The sequence below is a fragment of the Felis catus genome, chromosome E3 (genome assembly GCF_018350175.1).
Source record: "Felis catus isolate Fca126 chromosome E3, F.catus_Fca126_mat1.0, whole genome shotgun sequence".
Classification (NCBI taxonomy): domain Eukaryota; kingdom Metazoa; phylum Chordata; class Mammalia; order Carnivora; family Felidae; genus Felis; species Felis catus.
The window spans coordinates 24,560,337-24,585,694 of record NC_058383.1 but is presented as its reverse complement, the minus strand read 5'-3'; the positions used below and the strand labels follow the sequence as shown (position 1 = coordinate 24,585,694).

The 25,358-nt window shown below is 41.8% G+C and overlaps 1 protein-coding gene across 6 annotated transcripts in view; it reads right to left on the bottom strand.

Annotated features, from left to right (window-relative positions):
* DNAH3 (dynein axonemal heavy chain 3) overlaps positions 1 to 25,358 on the bottom strand; it is a 169,477-nt gene that overhangs the window by 81,456 nt on the left and 62,663 nt on the right. For all 6 annotated transcript variants that reach the window (XM_045048191.1, XM_019820825.3, XM_045048190.1 and 3 more), the window contains 13 exons: positions 21,748 to 21,949; positions 20,501 to 20,593; positions 19,049 to 19,159; positions 15,760 to 15,874; positions 12,300 to 12,498; positions 10,705 to 10,813; positions 10,365 to 10,478; positions 9,432 to 9,608; positions 7,330 to 7,421; positions 6,034 to 6,253; positions 5,106 to 5,240; positions 3,254 to 3,365; positions 1,142 to 1,383 (listed from right to left, as the gene is read on the bottom strand). In XM_045048191.1, the coding sequence (XP_044904126.1) occupies positions 1,142 to 1,383; positions 3,254 to 3,365; positions 5,106 to 5,240; positions 6,034 to 6,253; positions 7,330 to 7,421; positions 9,432 to 9,608; positions 10,365 to 10,478; positions 10,705 to 10,813; positions 12,300 to 12,498; positions 15,760 to 15,874; positions 19,049 to 19,159; positions 20,501 to 20,593; positions 21,748 to 21,949 (1,921 nt within the window). The remainder of the gene's footprint in view (positions 1 to 1,141; positions 1,384 to 3,253; positions 3,366 to 5,105; positions 5,241 to 6,033; positions 6,254 to 7,329; positions 7,422 to 9,431; positions 9,609 to 10,364; positions 10,479 to 10,704; positions 10,814 to 12,299; positions 12,499 to 15,759; positions 15,875 to 19,048; positions 19,160 to 20,500; positions 20,594 to 21,747; positions 21,950 to 25,358) is intronic.

The window sequence follows — 25,358 nt, the reverse complement described above, 5'->3', positions numbered from 1 at the left end:
ACTTATTATATGCTAGGTGCTATCAGAAGCATTTTGAAAATATTAACTTATCTAATCTTCCTAATTAACAGTCCCCCTTTACAGATGATACAGCTGAGACACAGAGAGACTAAATAGCTTGCCTGAGTTTATACAACTGGTAAGCGGCTATGCAGGATTTGAACACAGCCTGTCTGGCTCCAGAGTCCAAGTCTTTAGCCAATATGCTAACTGTGGCAGAATATATTTTCCAAAGACTGCTGTAGCAGTAGCTTCCATCACATGAATGCTGTTGCAATGTGACCTTGCCCTGCTCCATCAAGAAGTGGAGTCTCTTTCTCCACTCCCTTGAATCTGAGTAGGCCCAGTGACTTCTTCAACTGCTAGAATTCAGAGAAAGTGATGCTATGCCAGTTCCAAGCACAGCTCTTAATTTCCTGGAAACTTTCATTTCCTGCCTTTTGGAAAATTAACCACCATGTAAGAACTATCACTACCCAAGACCACTAAGTGAGACACCTGACACATGTGGAGATGCTTGGAGGATGAGATGTCATCTGAAGAGAAAGAAAGACAGAGAGACAGGCCAAGGAGGAATGAGCCCCAGACACTGAGTGAGGAAGCCACCTTGGTTGTGGATCCTCCATCCATGGCTGCCCTAGCTGACATCACAATGATTACCTGAGCCCAGCTGACCCCTTCCAAAATTTCTAATCCACAATATCATGAGCAAAGTAAATGGCTATTTTAAGTTTTTAAATATACCGTAATGGATAACCAAATACATTCCATATATCAGTGACTTTGTGCATGCTTATTTAATTGTCAATATCCCTATTTTATTACTACTTTTTTACAAATGTGGAAATTGAGATTTAGAGAAGTTATGTGACTTGCCCAGTACAAAAGCTCAGTTGTAGAGCTAGTGGTCCAATATGATGCCAACACCAATGCTTTTAACCATGATGCAACATTATCCCTAAACAGACAGAGCTTACCCACAAGTACAAATAAAAGCATAATTCATAAACTTAAATTTCTTGTGGGGCATTTATTCTTCATGTAACAAATGTATGTATTACATAGTTTGGGTCAATTACTCACTTGAAAAAGAGAATTTATAACCTACCTATATAAAAGAGATATGAGACTCAGTAGGTACCTTTTTATTGTCATCCAGAACTGTGTTCATATTTTCGATCCAAACAGCATCTACTGGCCCATCAAATATAATCCATTTGCGTTCATCAGACATTGAAGATGCTTGCTCCCGGAAAACATTGGCTAGGACACCATCTGTCCATTCATGGCTCACTTGGTCAAAGCACCCATAGAGCTGCCCCATGGTGATGGCCTTGGGGTTGATGATCAAATACTCTACAGCAAATTCTTCCATCTCTTTGGCTGAGCAAGAAGGTTCAACATGAGTTACAAAGGCTCTGGAGAGACCAGAACATTAGACAAGAGACAATGCCACCTCAAAGACCAACCAACCTTTATGATTATGTCATCCATGCAGAGTCCTTATAAAATTTGTACTCAGTTCTTATAAAGGTTAGGATATCTGGACGGGCAATGACTTAAATTATTAGGTTATTATGCCCACTAGTTTCTCACCAAATTTTCTTCTGAGTCTCATTTCAAACAGGGCAAATGTTCTGGTCAGATCTAAAGAAATCTGTCTGGGTCTAAATGAACTCAAGCAGTAAGGGAGAGAGGTCCATGTTATCAAGTGTCTTTATGTACCTGACTCTCACAGCTACCCTAAGAACCTTGGCTTTGACTTGAAATGAAGGAATAGCAGACATGTAAATGATTCTGGAAAATATTGACTACTTTTCTTTTCTCTATCTGAAGGACTAGTTTAGCCCTGACACCTCTTCTTTAGCTGCTCAGCAAGTATCCGCTGAGAAATTCACACCAGGAGAGTACAAGGACCCAACCGGAATACACAGGCTGATAGATGGCACATCAGATGCATTCAATAACAGAAAATAATCACACTTTTATATGATCCTTCAAAGTAAGGAAAAGTTGGAATGCTTGAACCATGAGCTAAATAAAGAACCATTTCTGCAGAATCCCAAGGCAAAAACGATGGGATAGCCTCTTTTCTCATTTAGTTTCCTAAACTGTATTCAAATGTTGAAAATAGTAAGTTTGAAATGCTTAGTTACTAGGCCCTAATTAGTTACTAGGCCCTAATTAGTTACTAGGGCCAAGTTAGTCCCCAAAACAAAAGCCTCAAAAATCCAACAGCAACTCAATCATCAAAAATTATTAGAAAAAAATATGTCAGTCAGTTAAGCAGCCAACTCTTGATTTCAGCTCGGGTCATGATCTCATGGTTTGTGGGATTGAGCCCCATGTCAGGCTCTGTGCTGACAGCGTGGAGCCTGCTTGGGATTCCCTCTCTCCCTCTCCCCAGTTCATTCTCTCATTCTCTGTCTCTCTCTCTCTCTCAAAAATAAACATAAAAATGTTACAAAAAGAAAAAAATATGTTGAAGTACTGGAAGGGATTGTATAAATACAAGGCATTGTTTTTCAAAACCATAGGCTTACGTTTTATAAAAGAAAAAAAAACCCAAAACTCTTTCTCTGGCAATAAACACAGCTTCCATTTGTTGATCAGAAACTGTGCTGGATTACTTTCCTGCATAATCTCACTTAATTTGCGCAACAATCCCATTTCACAGCTGAAAAAGTAGAGGCTGAGAGAGGTTTAATCACTGGTCCAAGGTCTGGGTCTGACTCAAAAGTCTGAGGTCTTATGTTCTACATTAAATAGAAGTAAGGAAGGGGAAGAGGGAAAGGAAAGAAGGAGGGAAAGAAGGTAGGGAGGAGAAAAAAAAGGGAAAAAAAAGGGAAAGGGAAGCAAAGGAAAGAGAAGGGGAAAAGGGATAAAAGGGAAAAAGGAAAAAAGGAGAAGAAAAGAAAGCATGCAATAATCAGCTTTTAAAATAATTTGTTCAGGACACTGATAGGAGTTTCTCTCTCTCATTGGGAAACCTTTGGAGAAGCCCCTATTCAGCATTTGAGAAATCTGAGAAAATTCCTGTACTTAATGACAGGCATATAAAATTCCTGTTAGAAGCTCCCACCCCACCCCCCTTTATTTTCTGCCTGCAGACATCTGTGTGCCATGTGCTATTTCTGGCTCTGATGTCACAATCCAGGGATGGCAAAACTAATAGCCTGGCATTATCTCCATGGAGCCAGCCAACTGACTGGGGAGTTCTGTGCTCCCAGGAAGCCAGGGATGTGAGCTTTACCTGTGTATAAATCACCCAGAGCTGCAGCCAACACTTTATAAGCACAGGTCTTGCCACCCATGGGGTCTCCAACAATCATATAGCCATGTCTCACCAGCATCATCTCGTAGATCTGGGAGGAGACATATAAACAGTTAATCACTGCAAACCTTCCAGAGCTACAAGTCAGTCAGATGTCAGTGAGGAACGAGGGACTAAAAGGGGATTTCCATAGTCCCTTCAACCCCTGGTGAACTGTGGTCCTTTTTATGATTTGTAGTTTAAATACCTTTGGGGCAAATAAATACATGTGTATGTCTCATATATTTAAGGAATGGGACCTTCTATTTGCTCTGCACCTACCCATGGGTTAAGCATCGAGTGACTTACATAAATTATTTCATTTAATGCACTCAGGTATCATGAACTACCTTCCAGTGGTAGGAATGCTGAGCCCCAGAGAAGTTACGTAACTTGCCCACACTCATCAGTGGTGAAGCCATGATTTGCACACGTGACTGTCTAAGTTTAATGCCTCAATTTTTTTCATTAGGCCATTTCTATTTGCTTCTATTTTTCATTTTTTTAATGTTTATTTATTTATTTTAAGAGAAAGGGAGGGGCACCTGGGTGACTCAGTCAGTTAAGCATCCAACTTCGGCTCAGGTCATGATCTCAAGCTCGTGAGTTTGAGCCCCGTGTTGGGCTCTGTGTGGACAGCTCTGAGCCTGGAGCCTGTTTCAGATTCTGTGTCCCTCTCTCTCTCCCTGCCCCTCCCCTACTCATGCTCTCTCTCTCTCTTTCAAGAATAAACACTTTTAAAAACTTAAAAAAAAAGAGAGAGAGAAAGAGTGTGTTTGTGTGTGAGCTGGGGAGGGGCAGAGAGACACAGAGAGAGAGAGAGGGAGGGAGAGGGAGAGGGAGAGGGAGAGGGAGAGGGAGAGGGAGAGGGAGAGGGAGAGGGAGAGGGAGAGGGAAAGAGAATTCCAAGCAGATTCTTCGCTGTCAGTGCAGAACCTTACTTGGGGCTTGATCTCATGAATCAAACCATGAGATCATGGCCTGGGATGAAATCAAGAATCTGACCCTCAACAAACTGAGCTACCCAGGCACCCCTCTATTTGCTTTTAAAGGGGAAAGGGAAACAGCAGTCATCTTAGCACCCTGCACTTCAATCGGAAACTTCCTTTTTTGAGGCCTAAATGCAGTTCTGACTTGATTAGAACTCTCAACAGATAAAAGGTATTTTCCAAGCCAGGCCCATGCTGCAAAATATAAATGATCTTCCTTGTAAGTGATTCCAGTGGTTTTGTGACTTTACCAGCACAATTCAAAGTTAATCCTGAGACCTTTACTGAAGCCATTTGGAGAGCGATGCTCTTTTTCCTTCTGGGCTTGAACCTGGGACAATCTAAGTCTGAGGCTGCTGGAAACCCAACTAAGAATGAAGTTTTAACTCAGAGACAGAGCCCAGAAATGAAGAGAAAGTTTCCTGGATCCTGCTGTTCCTAAGGCCAACACACATCTGGGTTTTTCAAGTTAGGTAAGTGAACAGACTCCCTTTTGTTGACTAAGGCAGTTTGAGTTGGGTTTCTGTCACTGGAAACTGATAAAGTCCTGACTAGTTCAAGCCCAGTGCCCCCAAAGGTTTTGTTTCATCCCCAAATTTAAAAAAAGGAACCCCGAAGAAGATGGTCAGAGGAAAAACATTGGATTTTAACTTCAATTCCTGGAAATGAGACCTGAAGGCACTTCCATTTCTATTTTGGCTCCTGTGGTTGCCATCACTCTGCTCCAATCAACCACAATTCTAATTCCTGACTTCAGCGAATAGAAAAACACGTGCATTCTCATATAGATACAGGGAACCAACCTGGATAATTTTCCCAATAAACCAAGGTACCGGCTGGAGTTTCATCTTTTTGATGTTCTCATTCAGCACTTCCATAAACACTTCATAGTCTGGCTTTGGAAGAACAACTCCAGGAAACAAATCTGATATAATTCCCTGTTAACAAGAATTCGAGAGAAGATGGAAAGGGTGAATTGTCAGGGGGTGTGACCTCGACATTTTCTGAAAATGAGATTCACAGACAGCAGAAGTCTTTGTAAAATTCCAAACCTCATTTTTCTATGCCAAAACTCATCCACAATTGCAAATTCCAACACAATCTGTAAAATATGATTTCCCTCCCAAATAATTTAAAAAGCCCTCAAATATTTAATAAGTCTGTATTATCTTCCAGTTATTGTACTAGGAATGAATTATATAGTCATAATTTCTGTCTCTATGGAGCTCACAGCCTGATAAGGAAGAGAGGAATTAGAATAATTACAAAGGAAAACTACATTTGGTTAAAAAAAAAAAAACCTACCCCAAACCAATGGCAGATATTATTCTATCAGTGAAATCATTTTTATTAAAATCAGGAACTAGGGGAGCCTGGGTGGCTCAGACAGTTGGGCATCCAACTTGGGCTAAGGTCATGATCTCACGGTTCATGAGTTTGAGCCCCATGTCGGGCTCTGGGCTGCCAGCTCTGAGCCTGGAGCCTGCTTGGGATTCTGTGTCTTCCTCACTCTCTAACCCTCCCACCCCTTCACAAAAATAAATAATAAAAACATTTAAAAAATTTTAAACCAGGAACTAGACAGGGATAGTGCTATCACATTATCTAACTTTTGGGGGAGGGTATCTGGTGGTGGGAGTGCTGGCTGGAGATGGAGAGGGTGCCAGAGAAATAGTTCATCTTCAGAAACTGAGTCCCAGCACTTGGCCAAGGTCCCAAAGCACTGCATACCTGAAACAGAGGGACATCTTGAGCCAAGAACTTGGCCAGGTTGACATCAAGCAAGGCCCGGAGCAACAGGACACTCTCATCCTCCTCGGGATACTTGAGCTTCAGGTTGCCAGCAGCAGTGAGCACAGACTTGACTGCACGCATGCCATAGTCATAGTGATGCTGTGAGGACAGCTGCTCCGAGCACAGACGGTAGGTTGCGACAATTTTCTGGGCGAGACTGGGAGGGCAGAGACATGTCTGCAGACCGCCAGAGAGGACCAGCTCCTGCTCATCAGACATTCCCAACATCCCTGTATCCTGTCCCTTCAGGAACCAGACCTATTCATGGACTTGATGGAGAAGCCCCATCATCTGAAGTCCTTTTAACAGTTACCAGGATGAGCTAAGGAAGAGTTCTCTTTCCAAGTTTGGAGGAAAAAGAGTAAGCATACACACATGTGTATACAATCTACTATACAAGAAATTGTATGGGTATATACTTTTATGTGTATATGTGAATATATGAGCACACACACGTGCACAAACATACATTTTGGAAGAAACATCAAACTATCAACAATATTAACCCCTGGAGAATGGAACTCAGGGTCACTGAGAAGAAACTTGCTTTTTTCACTTCTATAACCTAACAATTTTTTCCCATATCCATTAAAGTCAATAAACGGGGGAGCCTGGGTGGCTCAGTCAGTTAAGTGCCTGACTTCGGCTCAGGTCACGATCTCACAGTTCATGGGTTCGAGCCCCGCATTGGCCTCTGTGCTGACAGCTCAGAGCCTGGAGTCTTCTTCAGATACTGTGTCTCCCTCCCTCTCTGCCCCTTCCCTGCTCACACTCTGCGTCTCTCTCTCTCTCTCAAAAATAAAATAAACATTTAAAAACATTTAAAGTCAATAAATGTTATGCTGTTGACAATGTTAATTCTAAATCATATTAAAAATTTCCTCTTTAATCTTGGAATAATTTCATGTTTTAAAGTCTTACCTTAAGCTGTGTGTGTGTGTGCGTGTGTGTGTGTGTGTGTACACAGGGTTGGGATAAAGAGAAGATGAGTGGCCGATTTCTTTAGCAGAAGTCCACGTATATATAAAGAGAGAGGAGGCTCTTTCTTGGGAATTTGGACCATTTCCTGGTCAGAACCAAAGCCAGGGCTAAGTTGCTGTCACATCAACAAGGGAGCCAAAGTCCATTTCTTGTTTCTTTTTTTCTTCCAATGGGCAACCTAACTTGAATCCACCACACAAAAGGCACTCTTTCAGGACCTTTAGAACTTACTGGAAAGCCAATATCACATACCTTCTGGAGTCCAGAAACCCCATGGAATAGAGGGAAATTTCCCCAATGAGGGCATAATCTGGCACCATCATGGCAACTGTCCGGAATAAGGCCTAGAAAACAAATGGCCAGAAAAGAAAAGAAAAGAAAAGAAAAGGCCACTGAGAACCTGAACACATACAGTAAACTCTGGGAGAAGGTGTATTTACAGATACAAGGAGAAGCAGGAAAGTCATTCACACCATTCCAGTGAAATCAAGGAAAGAAAAGCAGGAGGACAAGTCAATGCCGAGAGACCGTCTTTGTTGGGCAGGTCCACTGCCCAGCTAACCTCCCCACTGGCCCTGTCTATGTACATGTTGCCACAATGGGTCCCTCAGTGGTTACGTGGAAGGCCTTAGGTGCTGGTATTCTAATAACACCTCATTTCCCTATGCCAAATGAGTACTATTCAACTATCAGACCTTTCCTTTGTTCATTAAGGACAGAGGAAGTCATTTAGGAATGCAGGACCAATATATATCTGAAGAATCTTGAAGTCAGACAGATACTGATCTGAGTACTTGTACTGCTGCCTATTGGCTGTGGGCAAGTAATTTCCCTCTAGTTATTTCACCTCAAAATGGGCCAACAACTGTATTGTTCTCATGAGAACAAATGATATCATATGAGTGAAGTGCTTAGAACAGTGTGTGGCACATAAGTTAGTGTTCAATAAGCATTAGCTATTGTTATTACCTTAGATCTTACAGAAGTCCAAACAGTCAGTTACAGGTAGAGCCAGGACTAGAACCCAGGCTTCCTGACACCACCCCCTGGTGATTTCTGCTATACCACACTATCTCACGAAAGCTGCTTATACAGACTTGACAGGGTTGCTGGCTGGGAGGGGTGTGGCGGGGGGGTGGGGATTACAACTGTTGGGTGGTAAAAATGAGAAATGTGGGTCCAAATTGCACTTTGGTGCTCATTGGCCTATCCTGGCTTAGACGGGAGGAGTCATTACTAAGGATCTCCCTGACTCTTTTCCATTTGGGGGGCAGTGAGAAGAAGTGTCTGAATAAGATTGCAGAGCACTAATCAGACGCGTTTCTGCCACATGAAGTACTCATATGGGTTTGTCTGGGTCTCTCTTGTGTCTTCCACTCTTGTGTCTTGTGAATTCCACTCATGGAATTAATAACGTAGAGGAAAATCCATAAAGAAGCAGGCCTAGAAGTCTCTCTCTGGTCCTGGTCCCTCTTTTCATGCAGTTGGGGTGCTAGGGTCTCCTTGTACAGGAGATCCAGCCATTTTGTACTTTGAGGTTTTTCCTTCCATCAGAGCACAATCTACAGCCTATTCCCTTGAAGATGGCCTGGTTGACTTTCCCTTCAGAGGCACCTTCCTTCTCTACTAGCAGCAGGACCAGTAGCTGTTACCATGGCTGCAACTCAGGCCAGCTCAGCAGTAGGCACTGGGGACATACATACTTCCTTGTCCTCTCTGCAGCTGGTTGGAACAGCCTATTTTGATATGGACACCACTTCAGCTTAAGCAGGCTGGTAATGAAGAGGACCTCCACGTGGTTCTGCCTAGGTTTCCCAGAGTTCTCTGTGACTACCTTTGATGCTGTCTTATGAGATGTTTTTGTTTGGCCTACAGTGATTTTTTTTTTTTTTTTTGCATTTAGCCAGGATCACAACAATCAGATTACATGTAAAAATCCAAATGTCTGGCTTTTCCTGAAAAATGAGAAGATGTGACAATTCCTGCTTGGCAACAGTAGGCTGGCGGCTAAGTAAGGGCTGCTCCCTCTAGAGGGGGCATTTGTCAGAGTCCCTACCAAGCCCAGCTGGTTCCTCTCATTGACCTCCTGTAGACAACAGAAATAGTGACTCTTGTTCTAGTGTTCATTGTCTTCTAATTGCCATTGTTCATTATGGATATATGGCCCTCCCCCACGAGACATTGTTGGGGTAACAGTTAGGTTCTGGGGACTAACTTACTACCATTGCTCCACTATTAATTCTCACAGCTGAAAAATGTCACCCATTATTTGCCTTCTCTGTGAGATCTTCTGTTACCTCCAGAGGTTTCTACACCATAAAATACACGCAGAATTTATACACGCTCACGTTTACCTTGAGGTTATCTGGCAGCTCAGCCCTGCCAGCATATCCAGGGTTCATGGTGATGAAGACAGCGCAGGTTGGGTTCAGAAGGAGCTCGGTGCCTTCAAAGATGAATGTCTTTAGCTTCCGGATAATGGCTTGTTGAATGCTGAGAATCTGCTGAGCCACCACAGATAGCACTTCTACCTGGATTGAGAATAGTGGGCAGATGTGAGCTCTTGCTCTGACAGCCACCACCCAACTCTGCCAGAGTCTCCTTCACTTAGCAATGAAAAAACCCAATCACCTAAAAACCAGACCTTCACCTTCAAAATTACAAGAATGATTTGGGGTTTTGGTAAAGAAAAAGAAAATTGATGTGTGTGTGTGTGTGTGTGTGTGTGTGTGTGTGTGTGTGTTACTAGTTTCCATAGTATTTTATCTCTGTTCCAGCACCTAGCATAATGCTTGACCCATAGTATGTACTCAGTGTTTATTGGTTCCCATTGCATGTTTACATTTCCTGACCTAAATTCCCTACCCAAATAAAATTAATCACCCCCTCTCTTTTGTGATGCCTCTTTTGTACCACTACCATAGACTTCTATCATATTCTATGTGCTTCACTTACTTTTTATTTCCCTTTGCTAAATTCTAACACTCAGAGGGCAAAATCATTTCTTACTTATCTTTGTGTCATGAACAATTGCGGAGTATCTGACATATACTAGCTACTCAATAAATTTTTGAATGAGGGAGCGAAGGAATGAATATACTGAGGATCCATATGTATACAAAATATGCACTTTGTCTCCTTGGGACTGTTTTTGTTTAGTTCATTGAGTACTTACTCTGTGCAACAGTCTTAGAGGAGACATAAGGCACTGTCACTGAGCACCTAAGAGCCCAGAAAAAGGCCCCTGCATATCCAATCCCTGCTCTGTAGTCCCGTTGCAGCATTACCTCAATTCTGTTGAACTCATCAAAGCAGGCCCATGCTCCGGCCTGGGCCAGTCCCTTGAAGAACTTCCCCATGGCTTTGTAATCCAGACCATCTGAGCAGTTGAAGACCACACACTAGAGAAGGAGAATGTGGGCACCATTAGGGGTGGGTTCCCTCATATTTGAATTACCCTGCACCATAAAACACGGGTGTGGCTCTTCTCTTCCTATTCCACTGTAGGAGCTGGGGCCCAACTCTGCCTCTCTCACCCTTAACCATCTTGAACTTAATGCCCACTCCCCTGATAGGAGTCTAGACAGGGATGACAAGAGAGGGTGAGAACAGACAGCATTTCCCTACCTGCTTGGCCAAAGCTTTGGCCAGATCTTTTGTGGTTTCTGTCTTTCCTGTACCAGCTGGTCCCTCCGGAGCTCCCCCAAGGTTCAGCTTCAAAGCCCCCATCAGTGTCCTAAGGGAAGAAAATAAGAATTCGGTGCCCAAGTCCTAAGACACAGGGAAGAAAGAGACTTTTGCTTTATTTTGTTTTGACTCCTACAAATAGCTTTAAATTTTTTCCCTGATTATATGACCAGGATATCATCATTGTGAAAAATTCTGTTTTACTCAGTACTGTAATCTTAGAGCCTGGTGCATGGGTGGCACCCATAAACATTTGTTTTAATGAATGATTGAATGGATAAATGAATACATACACAAATGAATCAAATAAAGGTAAAAAATCTTCATAAACTCCACACATGAAAGATCACCAGTTCTAATGGAGTGGTGAAAATAAATCCATTTCTCCCACTGGATTATGAACTCTTGAGTTCAGGACCTGTATTTGATTCAGTTTGATACAGTAGGGGCAAAATAAATATTAGAAATTAATGATGTGTTAAGTGTGGCGCTACAGTCCATTGTATGGGCCTCTATAGTTTCAGTTAACACACCATCTTATAATCATCTATCTCTCTCCCCTGACCCCAATAGATTGAGGGTTTCTTGAGGTCATGCATGGGGCACAGGAGACTTTAAGAAATGACTAGTGAATAATGAAACAAATGAATGAAGAACAAAAATCACCGAACACAGAAAACAGGTGTTTGAGGACTTTCAAAGGACAAAATACTCAAGAATTGTCTTTTTAATTTAAAAAATTCCACTTTAAGGAATATACAAAATCAAAGAAAATCTAAACATCACAAAGTTGACACATTCACAAAGTTCACATTTCTAATGTTATGAATACCAAGGAAAGTGGAAAAGCACTTTGCTGAGCATAGAATGACTACGTCTCTCCATCAGACTGGCTGGCTGAGCTTGGAGACTCCTTGCCTGAGTCCTTCACCTGGCCCCTTTTGATTCTTTCGTCTATGGGATCTCCAGGCACCATCTTGATTCCTGCCATTGGAGAGCTTTCTACTTAAATACTGTGGCATTTTTTTTAAAAGTTCATTTATTTTGAGAGAGAGAAAGAGAGAGAGAGAAATACAGCACAAGCAGGGGAGGGGCAGAGAGAGACAGAAAGAGAGAGAGAGAGAACCCTAAGCAGGCTCTGCATTGTCAGTGCAGAGCCCGATATAGGGCTCCACCCCATGAACTCTGAGATCATGACCTGAGCTGAAATCAAGAGTCGACGCTCAACTGACTGAGTCACCCAGGCACCCCAGTACTGGGGCATTTTTAAGGACAGGCATCAACATTCTGCTTGTTGGTTTGGCCACATTAATTTGCATTAGGATTCCTACTGGGTTCTCATTTCTGGCCTAAGGGCTAATTTCCACGCCTGTTGTGGGACCATGATAATTAAGGACAAAATTCTACAATCTGAGTATCTGAAATGTAGAGGGTAAAGGTTACAAACTCAAGATGCTCCACACCTTCTTCCCCAGAAGGTTTTCCTTCTGGCATTCTATTCACCCTTCAGGTCTTGGGGGAGGCCCAGAGGTTACCTGTAGCAGCGGTCGGTGAGGGGTGTAATCACCAGCCGGGGGGAGTTCCCCAAGTACTCATAGCCATATAAGACTTCTGTGGTGATCATCTGCACCTGTACATCCTTTGAATCCCAGTAGTAACGCAGCTGGGAGATCCACTGGAAATCATTTAGATCACAAATATTATCCTCAGATAACTTGGCCACCACGTCGCGAGCTATTGGAACAGATGCAGATGTGGAAACACACAAATGCAGAGCCATCAGCATACTCATATGTCCAGAGACTGCTCAGGATGTCAGGACATTATCCAGGCCACCCTTCACTATCCAAACAGTTTCAGGCTCAACTAGCTTCCCTGCCCACTCCTAACCTACAGGCAGCAATATCTTTCAGAAGCTGGACTTTGCTTCTCCCAAGAAGCCTGGCAGAGAACATGCTACATTGTCTTCTCTCAGACAGTACAGCAGAGGCATTAAAAGTGTATACTCTGAAGTCAGACTGCCTGGATCCAAATTCTGGTTCTGCCATTAACTAGCTACGTGACTTTGAGCAGGTTACGCAACCTCTCTCTTGAGTTGCATAATCTGTAAAGTGGGGATAACATAGTACCCACCTTCTAGGGTTATTAGAAGGTTATTAGGAGGATTAACTGTATATACAGTTTACCTTTGAACAACGTAGGGGTTGGGGTGCCTAACCACTGTAGAGTCAAAAATTTGCTTATAACTTTCAACTCCCTTCAAACCTAATTACTAACAGTCTACTCTTAGACTGGAAACCTTACAGATAACAAGGGGCCAATTAACACATATTTTGCAAGTTATATGTATCATATACTGTATTCTCACAATAAAGTAAGCTAGAGAAAATATTATTATGAAAGTCATGAAGAGACAATACATTTACAGTACTGTATCGTACTTATTGAAAAAATTTGCTTCTACGTGGACCTGTGCAGTTCAAACCCAGGTTGGTCACAGGCCAACTGTATACACAGACATGTATATACACACATATGTACACATATATGTGTACATATATAAATATATATCCACATATATATGCAGATACAGATAGATGAAAGAAAGAAAAAAGGAAAGATTATATAAATACTAGCTATTGTTATTGTTCCTAAATTCTGGGGGGACTGGCCCAGAGAGATTTGCAATATGTAGTTACCCCAAATGCTGTCAAATCCCCAATATGGTCCTTTTGACCCTGTTCCAGGCTTCTAGGATATCCCAGGAGAATACAGTCAGCTTGGCCTGATGCAGTTGGCAAGGGAAGGGGTCCCCAGAACCCATGGTTACATATAGTCTTTCCATCTCAGGGCCTGAGAAAACAGATGGGAGATATACTTCTGGGTGTCCTTCTTTCTCTCATAGGATTATGAGCCTAATTTAATTTTCTCACAGTTATGGGAGCCTTGAAGTTGAAGAATAAATAAAGGTTTATGAGAATCATTAGTTATTTTTTATGGAATGCTTGGATGAGAGCTATTGAGATCTCATAACTAGGACAGTAGCCTGAATTTAGTATCTCAGAAACATAACTTTGCAAAGGATGCTTCTGTTAGTCTACTGCCCCTCTGTGAAGAGAAGTCTTCTTCATAACAGTAAAATCCAAAACCCTCCGGAGAAGAGTCCTTGAAGATTACACCAATAGCTCTTCTGTCCTTCCTGAGGAATGTAATTCCCCTCCAGGTTCTTCAGAGAAACCACAGAGTAGTAGCAGGAATAGGGGTCTCCATGAGGGATCCAAGAGGAAGATGACTCTCAAGGGACTGAGTATGGGGAATGCCTGCATGATGCAGCATGTGTGTGTGTGTGTGTGTGTGTGTGTGTGTGTGTGTGTGCGCGCGCGCGCGCGCACGCGCGCACACGTGTGCGTGCCTGAGTGTGTATGTGCAAATGTGTGAACACAACCATTCTGGGGAACCCTGGGCAGTAACCACACATGCACTTCTTACTCCTACTAGATGAAGTTCACATTCTCCCTTCTCTCTCCCTGATTTCATGCTTGTCTATCCAAGCAAAATTAGATAGAAATGAGCATCAATCTTAAGGAGAACAAGATGCCACAAAATGCCAGGAGGCAGCTGGGTGTATGAACAAGAGAGACACTGTTTCCAGGCAACCAGCTAGTCCAGCCCTAGTTTCCTTGGTGGTGATGGAGTGAGGGTGAGGGGGTGGTTTGTTTTATATAAAGGCCCCAGTTCTTCCTCCTCCTCCTCTCCTTTTTTTTAAAAAATTTTATTTTTTATTTTTTTAAATTTACATCCAAATTAGTTAGTATATAGTGCAACAATGATTTCAGGAGTAGATTCCTTAGTGCCCCTTACCCATTTAGCCCATCCCCCCTCCTACAACCCCTCCCGTAACCTTCAGTTTGTTCTCCATATTTATGAGTCTCTTCTGTTTCGTCCCCCTCCCTGTTTTTATATTATTTTTGTTTCCCTTCCCTTATGTTCATCCGTTTTGTCTCTTAAAGTCCTCATATGAGTGAAGTCATATGATTTTTGTCTTTCTCTGACTAATTTCACTTAGCATAATACCCTCCAGTTCCATCCACATAGTTGCAAATGGCAAGATTCCATTCTTTTTGATTGCCGAGTAATACTCCATTGTGCATATATATACCACATCTTCTTTAACCATTCATCCGTCGATGGACATTTGGGCTCTATTCCATACTTTGGCTATTGTTGATAGTGCTGCTATAAACATGGGGATGCACGTGTCCCTTTGAAACAGCACACCTGTATCCCATGGATAAATGCCTAGTAATGCAATTGCTGGGTTGTAGGGTAGTTCTATTTTTAGTTTTTTGAGGAACCTCTATACTGTTTTCCAGAGAGGCTGCACCAGCTTGCATTCCCATTTTTTTTAAAGGAATTGCTGGAAGGCATTATCTCTCACCCGTTCTCTCCCTGCATACACTGCCCATTTCCAGTCTCTTGGGTTTGGAATCAGACAAAGAATTACCATTAAATCAATGACATCAAATTACAAAACAGCTTCTGCTACTTAGTAGCTGTATTCCTCTCTGGTGAGTTATTTAACCCTCTAAGCCTCAGGTTCTTAATTTGTTAAGTGTGTATAAAAACAAGATAATGTATGTCAAGCACTGAGCACAAAGCCTCGTACCTGGTGGGTATTCAAAAATATTAGCTATGGTCAGCCTCAAGAAAATGTTCCAAGTTGGTGAATCTTAGAAATGGCTTTGGCCATCATGGTCTCAGTGAGAGGGCCCTGCTTAGGGGTTCCCTGGAAATAAGGGTGGGGATGGGAGAGAAAAGGAGGTGGAGATTCATAGAAGCCTTGACTTCTTACTCCCTCACCTTACTTACAGTTAGAGAAGCCTCTCCCTAACAGGAAAGGAGACCCTGAATCACTCCATCCAGGAGAATGGAGAGCAGCAAGCCTGGTTGCTCTTCCTAGACAGTCAGAAATGCCAGAGAAGCCTCCTTGCTCACCATGGACATCGATGACCGTGAGGGCCCCGAGGGTGAGTCGAGCCCCACTGCTTAGCTTCCCTCGAACCAGCTGGACAATCTGTGCGATCTGATTGTTGCTCTTTTTCAGAAAATCCTGGCAGGGGCACAGGAGGGGACATCTGGTTAAACTGGATTCTTCTCTGTAATCCCCTCTTGGGGAATGGCACCATCCACCAGCCCATGGCCCAAGCCATCCCTCCAGCAACCTTTCCCTCACTCTCTTCATCAACCTCAAGACAAATTTCAAATGCATTATGCTAACTGAAGGAAGTCAAATTGGAAAGGCCAGATATCTTGATTTTATTGTTATGATACTGTGGAAAAGACAAAATACAGGAGCAGACAACAGCTTGGTAGTTGCCAGAGGCGTGGAACAGGGGAAGGGATCGCTACAAAGGGAGTGAGGGAACTTTGGGGGGCATGCAACTGTTCTGTATCTTGACTGTGATGGTGGTTACACGAATGTATGTATGTGTTGAAACTCAGAACTGTACACTAAAAAGTGTGAATTTTACTGTATATAAATTATGCAGTAAATCAGAATTTTAAAAAATGGAAACTTTTTCAGATTAAAGGAGACACAGGAGATGTGAAAAGTAAATGTATGTAAACCATGATCCTGGAACAGATTAGATAAGAATGTATCTTGCATCAATGTTGGTTTCCTGATTTGGATAATTATAATCATATTGTGGCTATTTAAGATGTTAATTTTGGGTGAATCTGGATATGAGAACTCTTTGCATTATTTTTGCAACATTATTTGTGAGTCTGACATTACTTCGAAATAAAGAGTTAAAAAATACAAAATACATTTTAAAGAGGAAAAAAAGTGAGACCACCTTAGGTCCATAGCTCACCTTCCCCACTTCCTAGCTATGCAGTTCTGGGCAAAATAGAGTAACCTGCTGAGTCTTAGTCTCCTGTTCTGCCGAGTCTAGATAATTTCAGCTATCTCTTGGAGCTGTTTTGAAGATTAAATGAAATGGCGAAGCACTTGGCACAGTGTGAATAAAGCATCCAGTAAATACTGATGGTTGTTATTATTATTAATAAGGTACCTGACACATAGCCAAAAAAAAAAAAAAAAAAAAAAAAGCCTTTTCAATGCCTCCCCATTGCCCTTGCTGTGAGTCTGGAAAACTCTTGGTGATGCATCTTTTTTTTTTTTTTTTTTTAAGATTTTATTTTTAAGTAATCTCTACACCCAGTGTGGGGCTCAAACTCACAACCCCAAGATCAAGAGTCCCATGCTCTGCCAACTGAGCCAGTCAGGCACCCCTCCCCACATCTTTCTTAACCACACTCATTCCACAGCTATTCTGGACCAAAGCGCCTTCAGTTGCTGGAATGCACCACATTTTTCATCTTCAGACTTTTGCACATTGTGGTTTCTCTCTCTCTCTCTCTCGAACACTCTTTCTCCTGTTTTTTACTTGGCTAATCCCTGTTTATATTTTAGGTCTCCTCTTAGGCACCATTTTCCTGGGAAATCATCTCTAATCCTAACCTCTCTCTTCTCTCCTTCCTTCCCATGCTTCTTGAATCCCTAAGCTTTCCTTATCACACTCCTACTGAAGAGACTTTTTATCTCCCCCACTAGACTGTAAATTCATGAGGACAGGGACCATGTTGCTCTGATTCACTTCTAATTCCCTTTGCCTAGTAGCATCATTTCAGCACAGGGCAGATGTCAAACAAATATTTATTAAAGGAATACTGGATGGATGGATGGATGGATGGATGGATGGATGCATGGATGGTGATCCTGTACCAACATTTGCTTCCTTTAAGACACTGAGCCACATCATTCAACACACAGGTACTCTATGGCACTGATGTGTGATGGGAAGCAGGCTCTCCTTTTTACAGGTAGGAAAACTGGGGCACAGAGATGCAGTCACAAAAATCATAATTTTTTAGTGTTTCAAAAGTGTGAAATGAAATACATGAAAGTAGTCAGCAAGTGTAAAGTATATTTGTAGGAATTATCAACATGGAATCTGTAGAAATTTGAATGCTGGTTAAATACTAATGTTCTAATTTTAAGGTATAAAACAAAATATAATAAACTAAAATATTTTCTTGTCTGCAGCCAGTCATCTACAGGGGGAATAACAGAAGGTCTAATGGGATAAACATGGGAAAGTATGTTTATGGTAAAAAGGTTGGGAATGGAGTTACAATTCATTTGTTCAGCAAATATTTAGCACCTACTATGTGCTCAGCATTGCAGTAACCCCTGAAGATATAATAGTGAGAAAAACAGACATAGCCTCTGCACTGTGGGATTCATAGCCTGGTCTCTAGCAGTGACTCATTTGCTAGTATTTCCTTTAACTCTCCCACAGAAGAGTATGATGTTGTACTACAATGTGGTGCACTGTGGTGCATTGTAGAGCCAAGGAGACCAAGACTTAGATTAAAAAACTTGCCCATGGTCACACAGCTAACAAGGGAAAGTACAAGATATGAACCCAAGTCCATCCAGGTCTTTTTTTTTTTTAACTTTTATTTAGAGAGAGAGAGAAAGAGAGAGAAAATGTGTATACATATGGTGGGGGCGGGGGGGTGGGTGGGGAAGGACAGAGAGAGAGAATCCCAAGAAGGCTCTGTGCTCTCAGTGCAGAGTCCAACATGGGGCTCAAAGCCATGAACCATGACCTCAGCCGAAATTAAGAGCTGGACGCTTAACCGACTAAGCCACTCAGGCACCCCCCAAGTCCATCCAGGTCTTGAACTCTCAAGCATTGGCCTCCACGGAAGGAATTAACTGGAAATATGCATGTCTGGATCTGAGGACAAGGAGGACTTCAACATTCTTGGTCTTAAAAGAAAGCTGAATGAAGAGTTGTAGGTGGGTTTGTGTTGAACTGCAGGTGGCAAGAAGTGGTTATGGTAAAGGAGGAGGGGAAAACAGGACCAGGTGATATTTGGGCCCAGGAAGAAGATAAGAGGTCTCTGTTGATAGAAATTTTGCCAAGCTGACCCCTGGAAGTGAAGACTGATAAAAATTTAGTATATTACAGCCTAGTATTTCTACCTGGGAAGGATCATGAGAGGTGTTACACTAGAGAACTCCAGGATAGCCTCAATTCCAAATCCATCCCACCGTCCCCATGAAAACCCTGGCTTTCCCAATGTCAGAGTTGGATGCTATGATTTTTTCTTGTTGTTGCTCAGAAAATAGGGCTATTTTAAGTATATGTCATTCAAAGCTTAATCGAGCTTGAATCTCCTCTACAAGCTTCATGACAGGCTCACTTACCGGTAGGGTCTTTTCGACCAGGGCTTGGGACACCTCCTTGGTCCAAAAGATGGAAGAGACACAGATAACCACCTGGCCAGGCCACTGCAAGACCCACTGATTACGAGGGACCTGGAAAGGTGGGGGGGGGGCAGGTGGTAGGGTCATTTCATCTTGTGTGACTTAAATCAATGTCTGAAAAACATCCCCACCACCTTACCCCCTCAAGAAATACAAAATCCTCCTCCACCCTCAGAAGCTACTAGGCTTGACATCTCTGGGATTACTGATTTATGTCTTCCTCACTGAATTTTTATGAAAAAGAAAAAAAATCATCAGCAAGCTCAACTAATTTTTTTTTCTTAAATTCCCAATCCAAGAATTTTACACAGTTATAATCAAGGAGCTGTTTAGTGAGTTTTTATACCCATTCTTTTTGATGTCTATATAATATTGTAGTGCTGTGCCAGGTTCCTTAGCCATGCCCAGCAGCTCCTCAAACTTGTTTTCAAACTAGATTTTACAAACTAAGACCAGAGGGCTGAATCTGGCCTTGCTTCTGTTTCTGAAAATAAAGTTTTATTGTAACACAGCCATACCCATTGTTTACCTATCATCCAAGGCTGTTTTTTTGTGGCCCACAGAGCTGAAGACACTATAAAAACATTTACATTGCAGAAAATGTTTGCTGACTCTTGCTATATATATATATATATATATATATATATATATATATATACGCAATTGCATGAAATATTTCATACTGGTAGCCATTTTCCTTAGTTTTTTAATTTAAAATAAATCGCAGGACAAAGGATAGGCCTTTCATTTACAATGTACTACTACCAAGAGGGACAGCAGGGTCAGTACCCTGTACTTTAGTGGAAAGGTATTAACTGAATATTCTTTGGTTTGATGGAAAGGGTCATGGGGGTGGGGCCCTGAAAAGTAAGGCAAAAAGGCACCCGAATCAAGGAGCACAAAGACCTGATCTGCCTACATTTAGCCTTGCTAGGAGCTGGCTGAAGAGTGATTGCCACCAGCTCTTCTTCTTTTGGCTTTCTTCGGTCATACCTTCTTTCCCTAAAATTTTGGGAGTTTAATGAGTTGTACTGTTTAGGGCTTGTGTAATGGAACCTAAAAGCCTGGAAGGGAAAATGCTTAATTGGAAGGGGCTCTAAAAAAACCTCCTACCATCAATTCATTTCACAGAAAGGACTTGGCAGGGAGCAGCCAGAGGGTTAAAGCTAACCATGTTGTCTTGTCCCAGCTGCTTCTATTTCATCGGAAATATGTACATCACCCCAAGATTCACAGGGAAGGAAGAGAGGGCACAGAGGGGTCAGGTGTTACCCAACGGGATTAGCGTGGGTTTTGGTAGAAGACAGAGGGGTGGTTATAATTGATCCATTTAACCCAGAGTTGTGGTTACTGTACCAACACCCTGGCATGTATATCCCAATTCTCATTTACCTGGACATATGCTTCGATCCCAAGTCTAATAACTTCCTGCATACTGGCAAGCATCATCTGCTCCACCTGCTGGAGCCACTTTTCCACCATGCCCTGTGGGGCGAGACAAAAAAGGAGCAAGCTAGCCAAGCCCAGAGGGACACATCACGGGCAGAACCCAAGCTCTCTCTGGACCAAGGCTGGAGGGAGGCCAAAGGTCTGACACCCCTTCAAGCCAATATTCTCTAATTATATGTTTTATATTTATTTAATTATTTATATTTTTTCATTCTAGGAAGTATGTGTCACGTAAAAGGGGAAATGGGGGATTCTTGACACACATTTCACATAATTTTCTGAAACAGACAACTTCTCAGGAAGCAAATGACACATTTATGTTTCAGTTCATAAAATAATTGCTCATTTCTAATGAGCAGTTCTAATTCTTGCCTTATTCCAGTGGTTCCCAAACTCTGTCGTGCACTGGAATGATTTGGAGATTCTTAAAAAATACGGATACCTGATTTCCACTCCCAGCTGTTTCAATTTGTTATGGGATGCAACCTGGGCATTTGAATTTTATTTAAAGCTCTACAGGTAATTCAAATATGCATCAAATTATTCAGTTTTAGAATTTCAGGTAACTTCAGGCACCTGTGAGCTAGCTGGTGTCTATTTGGTAACGTGATTCCTGGTTATTACAACTTATATGTGTGGCTGGCAAAAATGGTTAACAAAGCAAAGCTAAGAGTGCTTGTCTACTTCTAGTTGATGCTGCCATCATGTTCAGCAGAAGAGGGAGTAATTTACATCTTACTCATTATATAAGGACACTTGTATCAAAACCTGAGTAAAATGGCATTGATTCCATAATGTTTTATTGACCTTTAAAAACACCTGCCCCAGAAAGCTGTCTGACTAGATCACTTTTAATCGGGCTTTGATCATGGAGATCTGAACAGCATCGGCTGTTGGGTCTGATGCCTGTTATTGCCTCCACATGAAGTTTGGTTGAAATCCTTCCATAAATTTAGTGTGTCACTTGGATTGCGGTAAAACCCTCATCTTAGAGATGGGCAAATGGAGATTCAGAAAGATTAAGCAATTTCCCAAAGTCACATAGTCCTTAAGCTGTGGAACTCAGGTATTCCACACCCCGGCAGTACGGAAGTCGAGTCCAAGTGCTTAACCTATCAATATGCTCTCTGCTTCTCTCTGTAGTGCTCTGTTATGGAGAAAAGAATGAAAATGAGTAAGAGGAGAGTTACTTTGGCTTGAGCTGGGTAGATTTTCTGTTTGAATGGAATGGTTTCTTTTTCTGAGCTTATCATGCCTACAATCTCCAGGCTGTCTGTAAACTCTAGCTTGGCAATTCCTTCGAAGCACTTCTTCAAGTGTGGCTGCACGCGGAGGGGGTCCTTGGTCTCTGACAAGATCTCCAGCAGCTCATCGTTTGACAGGAAGAAGAACCTATTTTAAAGCAAAAGAAGATGGCAACTGGAATCTCTTTTGAGAACCTCTTTTCCCAAGAAGGTGATACTCCCCAACAGATAGATGACACCTGTGAACACCAGATATATTCTAGAGTCTTCTGTAAAGCATAGAGGGTGGAGACAGTTTTGACTCAGAGCAAGACAAAGGATGAAAGCTGGTATATGTGAGTTTAATATGGCTTGGGGGCAGGGTGCCACCTTTTGGAGGAAACTTGGATACAGCAGTGGTTCTCAACTTCACACTCTAGAATCACCTGTGGAGCTTAAAAAACCCTCCAATGCTAAGGTTCCACTGCCTCGAGAGTCTAATATAAGTGACTTGGGTTAGGTCTAGGGATCTATAGTTTTAAAATCCAAGGTGATTCTAATATACAATCAGTACAGAACCATTATTAGAAGGAGAAAGAAGACTTCCTTGTCTTTCCTTATCTCCAGGTATGACAGAAAATGTTAACAGTGTGAAATAAGAAGTACATTATTGACCTATCTGATGTGGAGAACAAAGGCAAAAGGAAATGTAGATAAAACTAGATTTCCTTACAACTTGCAGTCCATTGCCAAATACTTAAGACAGGCAGAGTATGATATTCCTCCAGGAACTCACAACTGTCTTAATGTTAATACTTTTCTAGAGGCAAAGGCAACCTTCACTTGACAATAGCCAGACCTCCAGGATCCTGTTAAGTCTTCTTTAACATATGAAAATCCTTTTGGAAACTTCATTTGTCTCTACTCACCTCCCCTCTCCCAGCTCCAAAATCAATTGCTCCTCCCAATTCCAGTGCAGCTCTCTCTGCCCATGGGTCCTGTCCCTGTGCTTGCTCGCTCTTTTCTTTCTTTCTTTCTTTCTTTCTTTCTTTCTTTCTTTCTTTCTTTCTTTCTTTCTTTCTTTCTTTCTTTCTTTCTTTCTTTCTTTTAGAGAGAGTGAGTGGGGGAGGGGAGGGAAAAGGGAGAGGTGGGGAAAGGGAGAAGTGGGGAAAGGGAGAGGGAGGGAGAGAGAGCGAGCGAGCGAGCAGGCTCCACACTCAGTGCAGAGGCCAATGGAGAGCTCGATCCCATGACCCTGGGATTATGACCTGAGCTGAAATCAAGACCCAGACACTCAACCCACTGAGCCACCCAGGGGCTCCTCCATGCTTTAATAAAACCACATTTTTTCCACTTGAAACATCTCAAAAATTCTTTCTTGACTGTTCACTCCCAGACCACACATCACATCACTATCTATATGGAGAGGACTTTACTTCATGTTTTAAGTTAGAAGATGGTAGAATCATTGTCTTGCTCAGGCCCTTAAGTCAGCAACCACAAACTTTTAGCAAATGTTCAATAGACAAACCTCTATTTTACAGACAAATTGTAACCATCAACCTGAAAAGTCCCATAATTGAGGGACCATATATTACAATCTTCACTGTATATGGTCATGATATTTATGGCCATGATATTTATGGTTCCTCTTTACAAGAGGTCGAATCTATTTTTACATGTCTCAAACTTGGCCGGGGTCTGTGTCCTGCTTTGGCCTACAGACTATAGCAAACATGCATTTGTGCAAGTTCCAAGCCTAGACATTAAGAAGCCTTACAGCTTCCACTCTTGGCTGGCCTTGGGAACCCTGTGACTACCACCATGTGAATAAATTCAGGCTAGCTTTCTGGAGGATGAAAGACATGTGGCCCAACTATCCTGGCTGCTCCAGCCAAAAGGAAGCCAACCACTAGACAAGTCATTGAGGCTATCAATTGCCAGCTGACCAGGCACATAAATGAGCCCTGATGAGACCAGAAGAGCCACCCTGCTGATTCCAGCCCTATTTGCAAGGCCACAGGATTATGAGCTAGATAAACAGTTGCTGTGTTAAGCTTCTAAGTTATGGGGAGGTTTGTTATGATGCAAAGCAAACTAATGTATTATAGCTGCAATGTTGAGCAGATAGGAAGAGTGCAATAATTATTTGTTGGCTGACTAACATACCAATATCTAATGAGGATATCAATTTCTCTCACTGCCAAGGGAAATTAACACAGGTGATCTCTATGGACTCATCAAGTGTGACAATGAATAAGGCTCAAAGGCCATAAGAGTAATAATTAAATTACTTGGATAACTTAACATAAAATCATTATTTAGCACTCCATATTTTCAAGACAAAATTAATTTCAAATATGTGAAATTATTCATTAACATTTTCAAAGTGTTTTCTGAGAGTGCATGACTTTATAAAAATGCGTAAGGAAACAGATATTCATGGTGAGAGACAGAGAGAGAGAGAGAGAGGGAAAGAGGGAAGGAGAGAGAGAGAGAGAGAGAGAGAATAGAGTGTGTGTGTGTGTGCGTGTGTGTGTGTGTGTGTGTGTGTGTGTGTGTGTGTGTGTGTGTGTAATTTAGGGAGAAAAGCAGTCTCAGAGAGATTAAATAACAGGGTATCTTATACAGACTGCCTGGATTGAATTCTAGCTTGTCCATTTACCAGTCTTGTGTCTTCTGGCAAGTTACTGTTTCCTTATTTGTAAAAGGAAATAATAATAATGCTTCCAACTTCATAGGATTATTTTGAGTTTAAATAAGTTAATACATGTAAGGCACCTAGAGAAGTGTCCTGGTATATGGTAAATGCTGTGTTAGTGTTGGCTATTGCTCATATTTTTATAAGGAATAACAGGACAGGGTATAGGACTAAAAGCCCAAATCTCAGGGGTTTCCTCTTCCTAAGTTTTGTACTTCCAAGTTCAGGTTCCTTCCATGATTTGTGCTGTATTTGTGTTGTCCAAAACTGAAGCCATTAGCTGTACGTGGCTATCTACGTTGCAAAATTAATATTAAATACATTAAAAATTCACTTTCCTAGGCACCCTAGCCACATTTAAAGTGCTATATAGCTACATGTGCCTAATGGCTACTGTATGGGACAGCACAAATACAGAACATTCCTATCATTGTAGAAAGTTCTATCACACAATGCTGCACTGCATAGACACAAGGACATTTGTAAATCCTAAACAAACCATTTTTAAAAAATTTCTGATGGAGGGGCACCTGGCTGGCTCAGTCAGTAGAGAATATGACTCTTGATCTCAGGGTCATGAGTTTAAGCTCCACACTGGGCATGGAGCTTACTTAAAAAAAATTTTTTTTAAGTTTGTGGTAGAAAGCAGGAAACTAATTTTGTCTCCATAAAAGGGAACACAAAAATTTACTTTTCCTAAAAGCAAATTTGGATCAAACCAACATCCCAATTCAAGTCAAATGACATGGATAGATATCAGCAGTGAGAATCCTCTTTCTGAAACCAACACTCTAAAATGACTTTGACTTTTACGCAGAAGCAAAAATATATTTAACAAGAGTCAAATATTTAAAAACATACCTACCAGAAACTGCAA